Source organism: Callorhinus ursinus, unplaced genomic scaffold (genome assembly GCF_003265705.2).
Source record: "Callorhinus ursinus isolate GAN/ISIS: 27379988/994484 unplaced genomic scaffold, GSC_fseal_2.0 scaffold8, whole genome shotgun sequence".
NCBI lineage: Eukaryota > Metazoa > Chordata > Mammalia > Carnivora > Otariidae > Callorhinus > Callorhinus ursinus.
Window position 1 is genome coordinate 29,556,588 of NW_027397070.1, and position 16,845 is coordinate 29,573,432.

Below are 16,845 nucleotides of genomic sequence, written 5' to 3' on the forward strand. Positions count from 1 at the left end.
TTTCACTCACATGTATATAATTTAAGAAACAAAACAAACAAAGGAAAAAGAGACCAAAAACCCCAGACTCTTAACTATAGAGGAACTGATGGTTACCACAGAAGATGTCAGTAGGGAGATGGGTGAAATAGATGAAAGGAGGTTAAGAGTACACATATCTCAAAGGCAAGGGAAATAAAAGCAAAAATGAACTTTTGGGACTTCATCAAGATAAAAAGCTTCTGCACAGCAAAGGAAACAATCAGCAAAACCAAGAGGCAACACATGGAATGGGAGAAGATTATCTGCAAATGACGTAACAGATAAAGGGCTGGTATCCAAGATCCATAAAGAACTTCTCAAACTCAACACTCAAAAAACAAATAGTCAAGTCAAAAAATGGGCAGAAGACATGAACAGACACTTCTCCAAAGAAGACATACGAATGGCTAACAGACACATGAAAAAATATTCAACATCATTAGCCATCAGGGAAATTCAAATCAAAACCACACTGAGATACCACCTTACACAAGTCAGAATGGCAAAAAAAATTTTGGGGGGGGGGGTTTCTTTTTTTTAAATTTAACTTCAATTAATTAACATATAGTGTATTATTAGTTTCAGAGGTAGTTCAGTGATTCATCAGTTGCATACAACACCCAGTGTTCATTCCATCACGTGCCCTCCTTCATGCCCACCACCCAGTTACCCCATCCTCCCCCACCTCCCCTCCAGCAAAAAAAAATTTAACAAAGCAGGAAACAACAAATGTTGGAGAGGATGTGGAGAATGCAAGTTGGTACAGCCACTTTGGAAAACAGTATGGAGTTTACGCGAAAAGTTAAAAATAGAGCTACCCTACAACCCAGCAATTGCACTACTGGGTATTTACCCCAAAGATAGAGATGTAGTGAAAAGAAGGGCCACATGCACCCCAATGTTCATAGCAGCAATGTCCACAATAGCCAAACTGTGGAAGGAGCCAAGATGCCCTTCAACAGATGAATGGATAAAGAAGATGTGGTCCATATATACAATGGAATATGACTCAGCCATCAGAAAGGATGAATACCCACCATTTGCGTCGACATGGATGGAACTGGAGGGGATTATGCTAAGCGAAATAAGTCAAGCAGAGAAAGTCAATTATCATATGGTTTCACTCATTTGTGGAACATAAGGAATAGCTGGAGGACATTAGGAGAAGGAAGGGAAAATGAAGGGGGGGAAATCAAAGGGGGAGATGAACCATGAGAGACTATGGACTCTGGGAAACAACCTGAGGGTTTTAGAGGGGAGGAAGGAGGAGGGACGGGTTAGCCTGGTGATGGGTGTTAAGGAGGGCATGTATTGCAAGGAGCACTGGGTGTTATATGCAAACAATGAATCATGGATCACTACATCAAAACTAATGAAGTACTGTATGGTGACTAACATAATAAAAAAAAAAGTACACATATCTGCCTATGATCTTAGTTACAAGGTAATGTCTTAAATATTTTATTTATTTTTTTTAAAAATATTTTTTTATTTTTATTTTTTTATTGCAACATCAACTGGGAAACAGAACTGAGTAAAGTAGAGAATTGCTGAATAACTATATTGAATACCTGAAAATAATACAATACTGTAAATTATACTAGAATTAAAATCTTAAAAATTAAAAAAAGATTTTGATGCTGTGGAACTTGGTGCTAATTCACATACTTTTAAGAAATCCAATCTATAGAAAAGTGTAACTTTAATTTTTCCAGCATATTTATTTTACTCACCGCAAGCATTTTCATTAAAAGCTCCTGTTGTTCTTTTATTGCTTGATTTTTAGTGCTTTCTTCATATTCATAACCATTTTTAGCTAAATAATCAAGGTGATTGTGAAACATGACGGAACGCCAAAATTGTTCCTACAAAAGTGGAAAAAACTGCTTAAACTACCAGCAAGTGTTAAATATTTATCTTAAGATAATAGATTCTGGGGGCGCCTGGGTGGCTCAGTCGTTAAGTGTCTGCCTTCAGCTCAGGTCATGATCCCAGGGTCCTGGGATCGAGCCCCACATCAGGCTCCTTGCTCCGCGGGAAGCCTGCTTCTCCCTCTCCCACTCCCCCTGCTTGTGTTCCCTCTCTCGCTGTATCTCTCTCTGTCAAATAAATAAATAAAATCCTTAAAAAAAAAAGGTAACAGATTCTGAATAAATTTTTGAAATACTCTTTCTATAGTTTATTTTGTAATTCAAATTTTAATGTGATACCAAAGCTTAACTTCATCTTTTGTCCTTAAAAAAAAGGAAATATAGCATTTTAAATAGTTTCTTAGCCATCAATAGTTAATGCTCAGAGAACTTGGTAAACTATTTTTTAAGAGCTGGTTTGCTATTTGTTTAGATTAACTAACTGCAAGATTTCAAATGACTTTTGATGGCACAGAGCTAGGACTAGAGTGAGGCAAGCCTGGCCTAAAACACAGTATTTATGGAGGCCTGCCCTCTCACGCACTCGCCCAACTCTGCAAGTGAGAGCCTTACCCTGATGTTCATACCCATTTACCTCACAGACAAAATCCCTGGAAGCAGTGATGGCAATCAGGTACCCTGGTGATCATAAGCAGTCATCCTCCCTCCCTGCTACCACTATTTATTTAAAGTAATGAGTATTCAACACTGGTCATCAGGGAAATTTTTAAATGTCTACATCACAGACATTATATTATCAAATTCAAACTGTCAAGGTAAGATTTCCACATACCTCCATTTGTCCTTTCTCTGTTGCAATCTGACAATAAGGAAGCTTAAAGGATAATATAGCTACTGCAGGGCGCGGAAGAGTGGGAGGAAACCGAGAACCTTTGCAAGGAATGCACCTGTCAGTAAAAAGAGTCTCACCATAAAAACTTCCCCCCAAATCATAAAAACTGTTAAAATATAAAATTTCTTAAATTCAGTAACTTGGAATAATATTATGCCAATAGCTGGCTTAATAATATACAACAAATTACTCTTTTTAACTCACACCTGATTGGGTTTAAAAACTGTCCCTCCCCATGCATTTCAAGAATTTTAACAATCCCTCCTCACATCAGTTTTTCCTTAGCAAACTGCCCACTTTTAAAATATGGCAGCTGTGCAAGACTTGTCAAGGGATCCATGTTGTAAAACAGATCACCCAAGATGAAATGCTGATAAAGCATTTCACTTTTATTTATCAGTTTGGTAAAAGTATCAAATAAGAGAAAAAGATGGTGTTATGTCCAATACAGATAAGTGTCTATTACTAGATATTGATAAAAGTGAAGCAGAAAATCCAATATATACCTGGTTATAATATATACCTGGCTCTGCTAAATCAATGGTTCCCTTATATGGTAATAAACAGCTCAGTGGGCAAGAACTTTGTCTAAAACCTTTTCTGATGAGGATATGTAAGGTATTTAAAGACGCCCATCAGTATGAATACTAATGCAATTTAGTAATTAAAAAGCATTCATTAATCACAGAATGATATATGCACATAGAATACCATTTTAATTTATGTACTCCCAATTATTTATAAGAAAACCACTGAAAAACCATGCTCACACACTGTAAGTACCTTGGGTGAACTTTCTAATATTTCTAGTCATTTATAAATACAGTACAATAGTCAATACTTATTAATAACCAGCCTTTTAGTCATGGCTTAAAGTCATGACTTTCTTAAAGGGAAATACTAAGTAGAAATTAGATCCTCTGGTATAAATTTTTTTTCATAAATGTCTAATATTATCGAATGCCCACTAGAATATTTAAAAATTAGTAAGTGGCAATACTCAGGAATTTTTTTCAAACTACAGAGGCCCCCCCTTCCTAGTAAGATTTGAATACACCTTCTTTTTGTGACCATATAATAAAAATACAAACATGTTTTTAGAGCTCCAATATTTTTGAACATATAATTTCATTTCTTCTTCCTCCCCTTTTATGATTTCATGTAAATTAATTGTTGTCACCACACAATATGAGGTAGCAGTGTGAATACTTGAAAAAAATCTCTTGTAGCAATTCTGTCATTCACAAAAGCCAGTGGTTTATTAGTCATGCAAAATGAAAAAGAACATGTGCATTCAGAAAGGAGTAAGTCTAATTATATACATACATATGTATATTAACAAAATCAGAAGTAACTTTGGAAGTAATCTTAATTACCTTAACATTTATTTTTTCTATAAAAAGACATACTCTCTTGTTTAAAAAACATTTTATAGCTCAAATATTTTATTGACTTAGTCATAGTAAGCAATTGTCACAAAGAAAAATTAGGATTTTATTTATAGTTTTTTGAAGCCACATTTACATCAAAGCAGAGTACTAATTCACATTTCTTCTCCTTTAAAGACTTGAAATAAAAAGACCTGTTCTCCCTTAAATATCCCTTTCATGGAAGAAGAGGAAAAACAAACTCATCTGACTGCTAATTTGGTGGGTTTTGCCTACAATGAATGAGCTTCCTGGAAACTGTGTGGCTAAACCATCTGGAGGAGAAAATGGAAAAAATAAACTACAGTTTACTAAGAAGACAAAATTACTTAAATTCCTTTTCAAATAAATAATAAAACTTGCTCTCTTACTAAAGGAAGAGATGAAAAGATATCTGACTAGAGAAAATTGGGGCCAATGTCCAGACTAAACTTCCCCCAGGCAACAAGTTTCGCTTTGTGTCCTGGGTTGCGTGGAGGAGACTTTGTTCACAACTTGTTTAGAGCAGTTACTCAGGAGTAAATAATGATTTTACTTTACCAACTCTTCCGCTGTTGGCCTTATTTACCTTTAGGTAGTGTAGCACATATAGTCAGTACTATAACAAATGCTAAACAAAACTCAAAAAAAGAATTTGTTTTCAAGCATGTTAAATAACTCTTATGAGCTTTTAAAAGCTAAAGAGAAAAGGAAGGGAGGTTGATATTTGTAGAGAGCAAAGTAAACTCAGTTATATATTAACCAGTAGTGATCATGAAAAAAAATCTTCAGAGGAAACAATAAAGACAGTTTTTGCTAAACTGATGTGCATTTCAAATGGAGATAGAAGTGACAGCTTCTATAGAATAGTATTTACTCATATTCATGATTAAAGGCAGGTGTTTTGTATGGACTCAAATGACATGTTTTTAATTCTTTTATTTATATCCCTAGGAGTTGAACAGTTAAGTCATATGCTAACTCTATTTTTAACCATTTGAGGAAATGCCAAACTGTACCAGTTTATATCCCCACCTAGTGCTGTTTAGGGTTCCAATTTCTCCACATGCTCAACAGCACTAGTTATTGTCCATCTTGTGGATAATAACCATCCTAGTGGGTATGAAGTGGTATCTCTGTGATTTTGATTTGCATTTCCTTAATAACTCATGATGCTTAATAACTAATAAATATCTTTTCATGCGTTATAAGCCATGTGTGTTTTCTTTCGAGAAATGTCTACTCAAATACTTTGCCTATTTTTTGAGTTAACTTTTTTTGAGTTACAAGAGTTCTTTATATATTCTGATACACATCCCTTATCACATAAATGATGTGTTTCACCTTTTAAAAACTCTACATAGTATTCTAGTGTACACTTGTACATAATAACATTATTACCTATTCTTCACTAATGGAAATTTAGGATTCCAATCCTTTGCTAATATCAACAATCCTACAATGTAGGATATCTTTTACATGTATCATTCCCACATGGTGCTAGCAGCAGTACTTCCTAAACTTTAATGCACACACAAAGCACCTGAAGATCTTGTTAAAATGCAGGTTCTGATTCAGCAGGTCTAAGCAATGCCTGAGATTCGGCGTTTCTTTTTTTTTTAAGATTTTTATTTACTTAAGAGAAAGTGTGTGCATATGCATGTAAGAAAGAGAACATGGGGGGTGGGGAGTCAACATGGGGCTCGATCCCAGAACCCTGGGATCATGACCTGAGCTGAAAGGATATGATTAACCAATGAGCCACCCATGTGCCCTGACATTTGGCATGTCTAATAAGCTCCCTGGTGATGCTGATGCTGCTGGTCCATGGATCACACTTTAAATAGCAAGTACTAGTATATATGCAGGACAAATCCTAAGGCAGATAAAAGAGCACATGCATTTCTAATGCTGGTAGTTCTTGACAAATTGCCTTCCATAGGGATTGTAATCAATTTATACTCCTATCAGCAATTTTAAGTTTGATTATTTCCCCCCAGCCTCACCAACTAAGAGTGTTATCAAATTTTCAGATTTTCCTCATTTGATAGAGAAGTCTTTTTAGTTTTGATTGTATTTTTCTTGATATCTTTTCATATATTCAAGAGCCATTTTTATTTTCTTTTCTATTGCCTTTCTTGAAATAGTCTACTTACAGCTTCTGTGATATGACCCTCTTCAAGTGATTTTTCTCTTATTTGCTTAGCTAATATTCCTTTTCCTCATTCAAAAGCTCCATCTCCCAATATCTGACCTCTAAATGTTGGAATTTCTAAGGGGTGGATTCTGTGACCTTTTTTGTTTCTTTCCTCTATGTGATCTCGTTTATTACTATGACTTTAAATACCTTCTATATTCTGGTGATTCCCAAATTTATATCTTACAATCATGTATTACAATACCTTCTTGATATCTCCATTTGGATATCGTGCAGGCATTTCAAACTTAACATACCCAAGACAGAATTCATTTTCATGTCTCTTATTTCTGTAAATGGTACAACTATCCATCTAGTTGCTTTAATTGGAGACACGGGTGTCATTATTGAGTCTTCTCTCTCACTCCCAATACCCCATCTACCACAAAATCCTACTGTTTCTATCTTAAATCTAGTTCCTTTAATTTTTACTGCCCCTACACTAATTCCAGCTATACTTATAGCTCAGCTAGATGACTGCAAAATCCTCCTCAATGTTTCTCAATGGAGGCACTGATAGCATTTGGGGAAGGATAATCTGTAGTTGAGCAGGACCATCCTGCACACTTTAAGATGTTTGACAGCCCTGGCCACAGCTCTCTAAATGCCAGGGTAACTCCTAATCATTGTGATGGCTAAAAATACTACCCCACATCGCCAAACATCCTCAGAGAGCAGGATAAATCCCCTGACTGAAAACTGGGCTCCCTACTTTGTCTTTCCATTTACCACATGTATTTTTCTTTTTATAGTATAAATCAGATTACATCATTCCCCAGATAAAACTGTAGAATGGCTTCATGATACAATTTCAAATGAAATACTAACTTCTCTATATGGTCTATAATGCAGCCTGTGTCTAACTTCCTGATATCATCATGGACTTAGGCCTCCCATCAATCCTCACTTCTTGTATGCTAGCCACGTTTACATTCTTTCAGTTCTTTAAACATACCTAGCTCTTTCTGACCTGAGGACCTTTATGCATGCTGTCTATTCTGCATGGATCATTTTTCACTCCATTTTTGCCTAACAGACTCCTTGGTCTTGGGTCTCATTTTAATACTATCTCTATTAAGAGTCCTATGTGACCATGCTACGTAGAATGTGCCCTTCTGTTATTCCCCATCATGGGTCTACTCAAGATTAATTTGTGGCATTTATCCCAAGTAGTAACTAACATTTACTTGTTTCTGTTATCTGTCTCCCCAGTCTATAAGCTCCATGAAAGCAGAGACCTCTTTGTTCACCAAGTACCTATACAATGCCACTGCCAACTGTTTAGACCAAGAAGATATCAGGTGTCAAAAAACAGGAAAATATTTAATATTGAATAGAGACTATATAGACTGAGTTTTATACTTGCAGTCAACTACTAAATTTCTATTAGCCCTCTCCCTGGTTACAATTACTAAGGCTTTTAAAAATCTCAAAAAGCCACTAAATTATTCAATTCTAAATCATAGTTTAAAATAAAAGGCTGTAATAGAAGATGAAATGCTACATTTAGCCAGAACTCCCTTCCCTGTCTGGCTGAAATAATACTACAGTTACACCAATAAACTTAATTTCCATTTTGTTCAGTAAAGTTCTAAGTCATGTTGAAAATTTCAAAATGAATATAAACAAATTTCTAAGCTAGTGAATATGGAAAGCAAATAAATGAACTAAGGACAAAAATTTTTGTTAAATACCTTTAAACAAAAGAGTACAAAACAAAAAATTTCAAAGTACTTTTTAGAAAGAATCAACTAATAAGCACTTTCTAATAGCCTACCTCAGTTGCTGGGGATTTTCATGGATACCAACCACCCAGTAGTGATCAGATTTTCCTTTGCAGTGTTCTCTTGTGTTACATATGGGAGTCCATGTATTACCAAGCCCTCTGTTAAGCATTCGAACAACGCCTTCTGAATCCACGTAACAGGGGGTACCTACACAGCAAATGAAAAAGAAATCACTCGGGAGAAATAGCTACATATTTGTGAAATAAATCCTATTTCAAAAATACATACCAATGATTCAATTGTCAATTCAAAAGTAAAAAGGTGAATAATTAAAGATCATTTCCCACAAAACTTCATTAACCACAGAGTAAGATCTAACTGAATAAAAGAAGAAAAAAAAATTGCATGTGATATGACTAAAATTTACCCAAGAGAAAAAGCTGATCGTTTCAGTGAGAACTATGCCACCTGCTGGAATATAGCAGTATTTTTAAAAGCCAATTTGGGTAAAAAAAAAAAAAAAGTTAAACCTGAATCTGAAGTTTTGCTAGTTAAGAGAGACTTGAAAAAATGATCAGAACCTGATGCACAGTGATGATCTAAAGATCTTTGTCTTTAGCACTCTTCTTCCTCTTGCTTTCTTGGACTTGTCACTGTTGGGTTCCCCAACTCCTAGGTAAGCAATTCTTAACTCGAAAACAAGGAAGCATCCCTGTTTCCCACTTACTCTGCTCTCATCTCAGGGAAGTATAATAGCATATTCCCTAATTACCCCTTTCCTTATCTGTGACTTCATACACCTCTCACGCTGCAAACAGCATGTTCCTCAAGTCTAGATCTGATGGATAACTGGGGAAAAAAATAAAGCTTTATCAACAGAAGTTATTAATGGTCACATTATTAGAACATAAATGACCAATAATATCCCACTAGAAAACACATCTAGAAATGGCTAATTTTTTTAAAGACAAACTGGAGTTTCCAAAAATATAATGAAGGACATGAATCTCCAATGGAAATATTTGAGCTAGGAAACAGGGCTAACAGGTACCTTAAAATAAGGTACTTCAAATCATCATCAGTCATAAGCCACTACTAAATGAGTCTACAAATGTATTTTAATTTCCTAGTGCCACATGAGGAAAGGGGGAAAAAGTGAAGTTAATTTTAATAATATATTTTATTAAATCCAATATATCCAATATATTATTGTTTTAACATGTAATCAATGTAAAAGAATTATTGAGATTTTTCTTTTTTTATACTAGGCTTTCAAAATTTGGAGTATTTTATACTTACAGCACATCTCAATCTGGATTACCCATATTTCAAGTGCTCAATAGCCACATGTGACTAGTGGTTACTGTAACAGTGCAGTTACTGAAATTTCCTATTTTTTTGTGTAGAATCTGCTGGAAAAGCAACAACTTTACCACTGACTTGTATCTCCTCCTTGTTATCCATAAAAACTTTTAGAGAAATGTGTTTCTCTCTTTGTATGTTTTCTAACCAGAATTCACACGAACAACAGATCTTATACATAAAACAATGGCTACCTTCCCTAACAATTCCAGTTTCCCACCACCAACATAGTAAAGGAATTTAAACATACAATATAGACAATTTGCCTTAAAAAAATAATTGGGAATAAAACAATGGAACAATTTCTACTTGAAAAAATGTCTTCAATATAAATAAATAAGTTTATCTTGCCTTCAGCTGAAAATCCAACCCACACTAGGTAGGATTTCCTCGTAAGAGGAAGAGGATCACCATGTAAAATTTGTTTTTTCTTTTTCCCCAGCTCTAGCAGTTGAACTCCAAGGCACTGATCACCATCAAATCCTGCACCTAGTGAGAATATATAAATAGAAATCAGGTATCAAAGGCTATTTAGCTATAAAGCAGTCTAGAGTACCTTCTGTGAATTGACTTGATTTTGTGATAAATTCTTATATTAACTAACACTACTTTTTATGGATAACCCACCTGACTGAGGTACCATTCAGGTATTAGAAGCAGAATACTATGTTACAGGGACTATTTATATAAAGTGGTATTAAGTAGTAATTCATTCACCCAAGAAATATTTACAAAGAGCTTACTATGTGCCAGGTACTAGGGCTACAATGGTAAAGAAGACATGTCCTCATGAAATCTATATTCAGGTAGGGGAAGACTAACTTTGAAATAGAAAAAAAATGTGAAGCGTTATCAAAGAATTAAAATAATGTGATACAGAGTGTCAGGCTGAGTGATTATTTTAGACTGGACAGTCAGAGGTGGCCTCTTTGAAAAAGTGGAATTTAGCTGAGATATAAATTGCAAATTAGTTAGGGGAAAGAGCTATAATATAGTAAGCAAAAGGAACAGCTAATGAAAAGGTCCTAAGATGGGAACAAGCTTGGTACAAAGAAGCTAGTATGGCTGGAATGAGCAATATGAAAAAGTGGCCAGAGATGAGGTTGAAGAGGCAGGCAAAGGTCAGATCAGGTAGGACCTTGCTAGCTGGGATACAAAGTTTGATTTTTATTCAAAAGCAATGGGAAGTCATCAGAGGAATTTGAGCAGAAGAGGGACGTGTTTAGATTTATGTTTTTAAAAGATCACTCAGGCTGCTATATGGAGAATGGACTGTGAAAGGCAAGGACTGAAGCTAACAAGCCAGTTACAGGACTACCAGTTCAAGAGAAGACATCCGGGTTGGACTGGGGTTTTAGTGGAGGAGATGAAAAGACGGTTTGGAATGTTTTTACTCGATAGAACTGACACGTGATATGACTTCACTGATAGGGTGATGTAGGGGGGTGAGGGAAAGAGAAGAATTCACGATTCATTTCTGCCTTGAGTGGCTGGGTTAATATAATAGTATGCCATTTACTCAGATGGGGAAAACTAAGTAAAAGGCAAGGTGGAAGGTAAAAAACAAAAACAAAAACCCAAAGGTTTTATTATGACCAAGTTAAGTTTGAAATGTGTATCAAAATTGTACAAAGAGATTTCAAGTGGCCACTGGATATGTAAGTCTGTAGATACAAGGAGAGGGTAGGACTGGTGATACTAATGTATAAGTCATGGACACACAGATATATTTAAAGCCACGGGCCCTGGGGTGCCTGGGTGACTCAGTCGGTTGAGTGTCTGCCTTCAGCTTGGGTCATGATCCCCGGGTCCTGGGATCGAGCCCCACATCGGGCTCCCTGCTCAATGGGGAGCCTGCTACTCCCTCTCCCTGTCTACCACTCTGCCTACTTGTGCTGTCAAATAAATAAATAAAATCGTAAAAAAAAAAATGAATAAATAAAGCCACAGGCCTTAAGGAAATATCCCAGAGTAGTTTTTCATACTGCATTTTTGAGCTATGAGTCAAGAAATCAATTTAAAGTTACAAAGACTGTTTAAAGGAAACAGAAATCAGGGGCAACTGCCTGGCTAAGTCAGTTAAGTCTCTGCCTTTGGCTCAGGTTAGGATTCCTAGGTCCTGGGATCCAGCCCCACATCAGGCTCCTTGCTCAGCGGGGAGCCTGCTTCTCTCTCTCCCTCTGCCTGCTGCTCCCCGCTTGTGCTCTCTCTCTGTCAAATAAATAAATACATAAATAAATAAGATCTTTAAAGAAAATGGAAATCAAAGAGTAAATACTGTCCATGAGACTTTTATTCCAGTTACATTTACAGATCTATACAGAATAGCAATGTAGAACGTATTTCTTATTAGGGCTAACAGTCAAAAGACCGGAAGCTCCTCATCTAGAGAGGGACCTAGAGAAGAGGGGCTGTGACAGAGTCCTGGAGCACTCCAGCTAAGAGGCTGGCATAGGAGGTGCAGCCAGCAGAATAGCTGAAGGAGTTATCAGTAGGAAAAACATCTGGAGTGATATCACAGAATCCAAGAAAGGAAAGTGCTGGGTGGGGGACGGGTAAAATAGGTATTGGGGATTAAGGAGTGCACCTGTTGTGATGAGCACTGGGTGATGTATGGAATTGTTGAATCACTATATTGTACACCTGGAACTAATATAACACTGTATTTTAAATATGCAGGAATTAATATTTTAAAAAAGAGAGAAAGATGGAACTAGAGTGTATTGTGCTAAGCAAAATAAGTCAGAGAAAGATAAATATCATATGATTTCACTCATATGTGGAATTTAAGAAACCCAACAGATGAACATAGGGAAAGGGAAGGAAAAATAAAATAAGATAAAAACAGAGAGGGAGGCAAACCATAAGAGACTCTAGAGTTAAGAGAACAAACTGAGGGTTGCTGGAGGGGAGGTGGGCAGGGGGATGGGCTAGATGGACGATGGGTATTAAGGAAGGCACTTGTTGTGATGAGCCGTGGGTGTTACATATAAGTGATGAATCACTAAATTCTACTCCTGAAACCAATACTACAGTATTTATGTTAACTTGAATTAAAATAAAATTTTTAAAAAATAGAAAGTGTTTCCAATGGAATGACCAAAAAAATAAGCATAACAAGATTATCAGTAATCTTTTTTTTTTTTTTTTAAAGTAACCTCTAGGCCCAACATGGGGTTTGAACTCATGGCCCTGAGATGAAGGTCACCTGCCCCATATCAATAATCTTGATAAAATCAGTCTTGACAACAGTGGTGGGGACTGAAGACAGAATATGAGGTGAAGAAAAGGAAGCAGCAACTTTTTAAGTCATATTCAAACTGACTTGCTCCTGCACACTAGAAGTTAGTTTACTTTTTGAGGCATTTAAACTGAAAATTCTTTTAAGATTTAGATGTGGAAGTAACTAACCTTGGAAAATAGAGAAAGAGATCTGAAATCAAAATTGCACATGGAAACAAATGTTCCAATTATGTAAGACTCTGAGTTGGAGACACTAAGGCAACGGTGTTTTATTTTAGTGAACTAATTTAATTCAATAATGAAGTACTGAGTGGATTTTACAATGTGTAAAATGTTTCCCTACAAATAAAATATTTTCATTTTCATTGCATTTAGTGAATACAACAAAATTCTGTACATTCAAAGATGACACTGACTCAAATACTAAAATGAATGCAAAAGCAGGTATATAACCCAAAACAAAATAAGAGAAAGAGGAAAAAAACTCAAGTAATTTTCAATTTACTTCAGGTCCCGGTAAAATTATAAAAGACTAGGAAAAAAATCTACCTCTATGATAAGCAATGAAAAGCTGTTCTCCATGTCCTGCCATTGATACTACAGGCCCAGGAAGACTGAAGACCTCTTTCTGAACACCTCCAATAGTGAACAATCGAAGGAGCATGGCACTGGTGGCAGCAGCTGCCCATCCCAGACCAAGACATAGAGCTTCAATATCTTCATTCTGAGGCATGTCTACTATCCACTCTTTGCTTGAATCCCAAGAACTAAAGTGCAGACAGTGAAGCTTGCTAAAAATTGAAACAAGACAGAAACAAACTTTCATATCTGATATTTTATATATATAAAACTAATCATGATACTCAGTGACAAAACCAAATAGCTAATTTTTTTATTAAACATAAATAGTACAGAAATAGCTTTGAGAAAGTAATTATGAAATATCCTTAAAATGAACTATATTAAAACCATTAACAGTTAACAGGGAAATGCTCATAACTTAATGTTTCACTAACAGGAAAATGCTCATAACTTAAATGTTAAGTGAAAACAGGCAGACTAAAATCTGCAGAATATGATCCTAGGTTGCAAATGTGCAGAAAAATCACAACTAAATTTTTAAAAAGGGAAGAAGCATCAAAATGTTAGAGTTCTTTCACTGCCAAAAAAATTTAATACAGCAAAACAAAGGAAAAAAAGGAAAAACAATCACACATAATCCCAAAAGCAAGATCCCACCACTGCTAACAATTTGATACATGTTTCCAGTCTTTTTTCTTTGCATAGATACATACATGTAAGTTATTAAAGCTAAGTTTGGGAATGCAGATACTATAGTATTTGGAACTAGAGGTAATACTGATTTTCTAAAAAGTAATTTTAAATTCAATTTTATTTTATTTTTTTAAAGATTTATTTATTTGAAGAGAGAGAGAGATTTGAGCTGGGGCAGCGGGGGGGGGGGGGCAGCAAAGGGAAAGGGAGAAGCAGACTCTGCTGAGCAGGGAGTCCAATGCAGGGCTCAAACCCAGGACCCGGGGATCATGACCTGAGCCAAAGGCAAACACTTAACCGACTGAGCCACCCAGGCACCCCTAATTCAATTTTAAAATGAAAAGTAACATTGTATATAGCTGTGAAATAACATATCCAGGAAAATAGAGAAAGATACCTGAAATCAAAATTGCACATGGAAACAAATGTTCTAATTATGTAAGACTCTGAGCTGGAGACACTGAGGCAACAGTGTTTTATTTCAGTTAACTAATTTAATTCAATAAGGAAGTATTGAGTGGATTTTACAATGTGTAAATTAGGAAACTATTAAAATGTTAAAATGTGTTTTTCAGTCTCTAATGCATACTCAATCACCTGTGGATCTCATTAAAATGCAGACTTTGATTTGGGTCTGGGGTGGGGTCTGAGATTCTGTTTTCAACAAGCTTCCAGGTGACCCATGCCCCTAGTCTGCGGACCACACTTTGAGCAGCAAGAAGCTAATGTATCCAATCAGGATTTTAATTTCAAATCACCTCAGAGTTGGTAAAATCTATAATCGTGTATAAGCACTAAAATCAGCTGAAGAATAGAGATCAGGAAAAGGCAATCTGGCTAAAATAACTGAAAGCTGAACAAAAATATTTTTTCTTCCTAAAAAAATATGGATTCAACATTTCACTGCTTTTCCATCATAATTCAATCTACTTACCAAATATCATTCTGCCCCCTCCCTTTTTTAAAAGTTTCAGTTCTAACCTACAGTGACAAAAACCCCCAAAAAACAGAAAAAAACCCAGGTCAGTAGTTGTCCAAGGCTGGTATTAACTGCAAAGGGATACAAGGGTACATTTCTGAGTGATAAAAAATATTTTGAGGGGCACCTGGCTGGTTCAGTCAGTACAGTGTGTGACTCTTGGTCTCGGGGTTGTGGGTTCAAGCCCTACATTGGTGTAGGGATTACTTAAAAATATAGCAGCAATGTCCACAATAGCCAAACTATGGAAAGAGCCCAAATGTCCATCAGCAGATGAATGGATAAAGGAGATGTGGTATAGGGACACCTCAGTGGCCGAATAAGTTAAGCGTCTGCCTTCGGCTCAGGTCATGATCCCAGGGTCCTAGGATCGAGTCCCGCATCAGGCTCCTTGCTCAGCGGGGAGCCTGCTTCTCCCTCTGCCTGCCGCTCCCCCTGCATGTGCTCTCTTTCTCTGACAAATAAATAAATTAAAAAAAAATATGTGGTGTGTATACACACACACAATGGAATATTACAGAGCCATCAAAAAATGAAATCTTGCTATTTGCAATGACATGGATGGAACTAAAGTGTATTATGCTAAGCGAAGTAAGTCAATCAAAGACAATTATCATATGATTTCACTGATATGTGGAATTTAAGAAACAAAACAGAGGATCATAGGGGAAGAGAGGAAAAATAAAACACTATGAAACCAGAGAGGAAGACAAACCATAAGAGACTTAAACATAGGAAACAAACTGAGGGTTGCTGGAGGGGTGGGGGGATGGAGGAATGGGGTAACTGGGTGATGGGCATTAAGGAGGGCATGTGATGTAATGAGCACTGGGTGTTATATAAGACTGATGAATCACAGATCTGTACCTCTGAAACCAAAAATATATTTTATGTTAATTAATTGAATTTAAATTAAAAAATGTTTGAAAAAAATTTAAAAAAATAAAAAATAATTTTTTGATTGTGACAGTTGTTACCTGAATACACACACATTCGTTAAACTCATCAAACTGTATACCTAAAACAAGTATATTTTATTGTACATGAATTACACTAATAGAGTAAATTTAAAAAGGAGGCAGGGGTTTATACAAAAAAACTACAAGAATACACACCAAATTGTTAACAGTGGTTACATCTGAGAGTAGAATTCAGGGGGGAATTTTTATTTCCTAAAAATCCTGTACTGTTTTTTTGTTTACAATATATATATTAAATATTATATTGAAATACTTATAATAATTATATATTATATACATCTGTATATTATATATATATATATATCTTAAAATAGTAATGAAACAGAGTAACATGTTTAATCTAACTCTAATTTCTCTTGCAATTACAAATTGTGAATTGTGTCATCAACTCCCCTGCCCAATGCAGGGCTTGAACTCACAACCCTGAGATCAAGACCTGAGCTGAGATCAAGAATCAGATGCCTAACCGACTGAGACACCCAGATGCCCCATGTCATCTGAATTTGTAATCAGAGAATGTAAAGGACGGGACGATTAGGCAAAAACAGACATGTTCTGAGGTATTATGTATGAAACTCTTCTGTATCTAACAATTCAGCAGTGACAAATTCTTCCTAATAATCTGGAATTTACCTTGCTAGTTCATCAGTGCTTTCACATGCCAACAAAGCAGCTTCATAAGAAAGATCTGCTACTGTGTAATTCAAACTGTTTGATAAATGTGTTGCATGGTGTATGGAGGTATCATGGAACTCCACATCTATGGCATTGTCTTGTTCATCATTATAGCAGCGAATAATTCCAACAGAGTTCCACACCTACAAACATTAAGGTTAAATACAAGTCTGAGAAAAATTAAAGGTCCTAGAATCAGTAGACTAAAGTAGTACAA

General features: G+C 35.9%; 1 protein-coding gene across 1 annotated transcript in view; it reads right to left on the reverse strand.

Annotated features, from left to right (window-relative positions):
- Positions 1-16,845, reverse strand: part of WDHD1 (WD repeat and HMG-box DNA binding protein 1) — a 57,677-nt gene that overhangs the window by 11,141 nt on the left and 29,691 nt on the right. Inside the window, exons 13-18 of the mRNA XM_025870008.2 lie at positions 16,587-16,771; positions 13,269-13,510; positions 9,828-9,965; positions 8,165-8,321; positions 2,725-2,839; positions 1,755-1,886 (exon numbers count right to left, since the gene is read on the reverse strand). Of these exons, the coding sequence (XP_025725793.1) occupies positions 1,755-1,886; positions 2,725-2,839; positions 8,165-8,321; positions 9,828-9,965; positions 13,269-13,510; positions 16,587-16,771 (969 nt within the window). The remainder of the gene's footprint in view (positions 1-1,754; positions 1,887-2,724; positions 2,840-8,164; positions 8,322-9,827; positions 9,966-13,268; positions 13,511-16,586; positions 16,772-16,845) is intronic.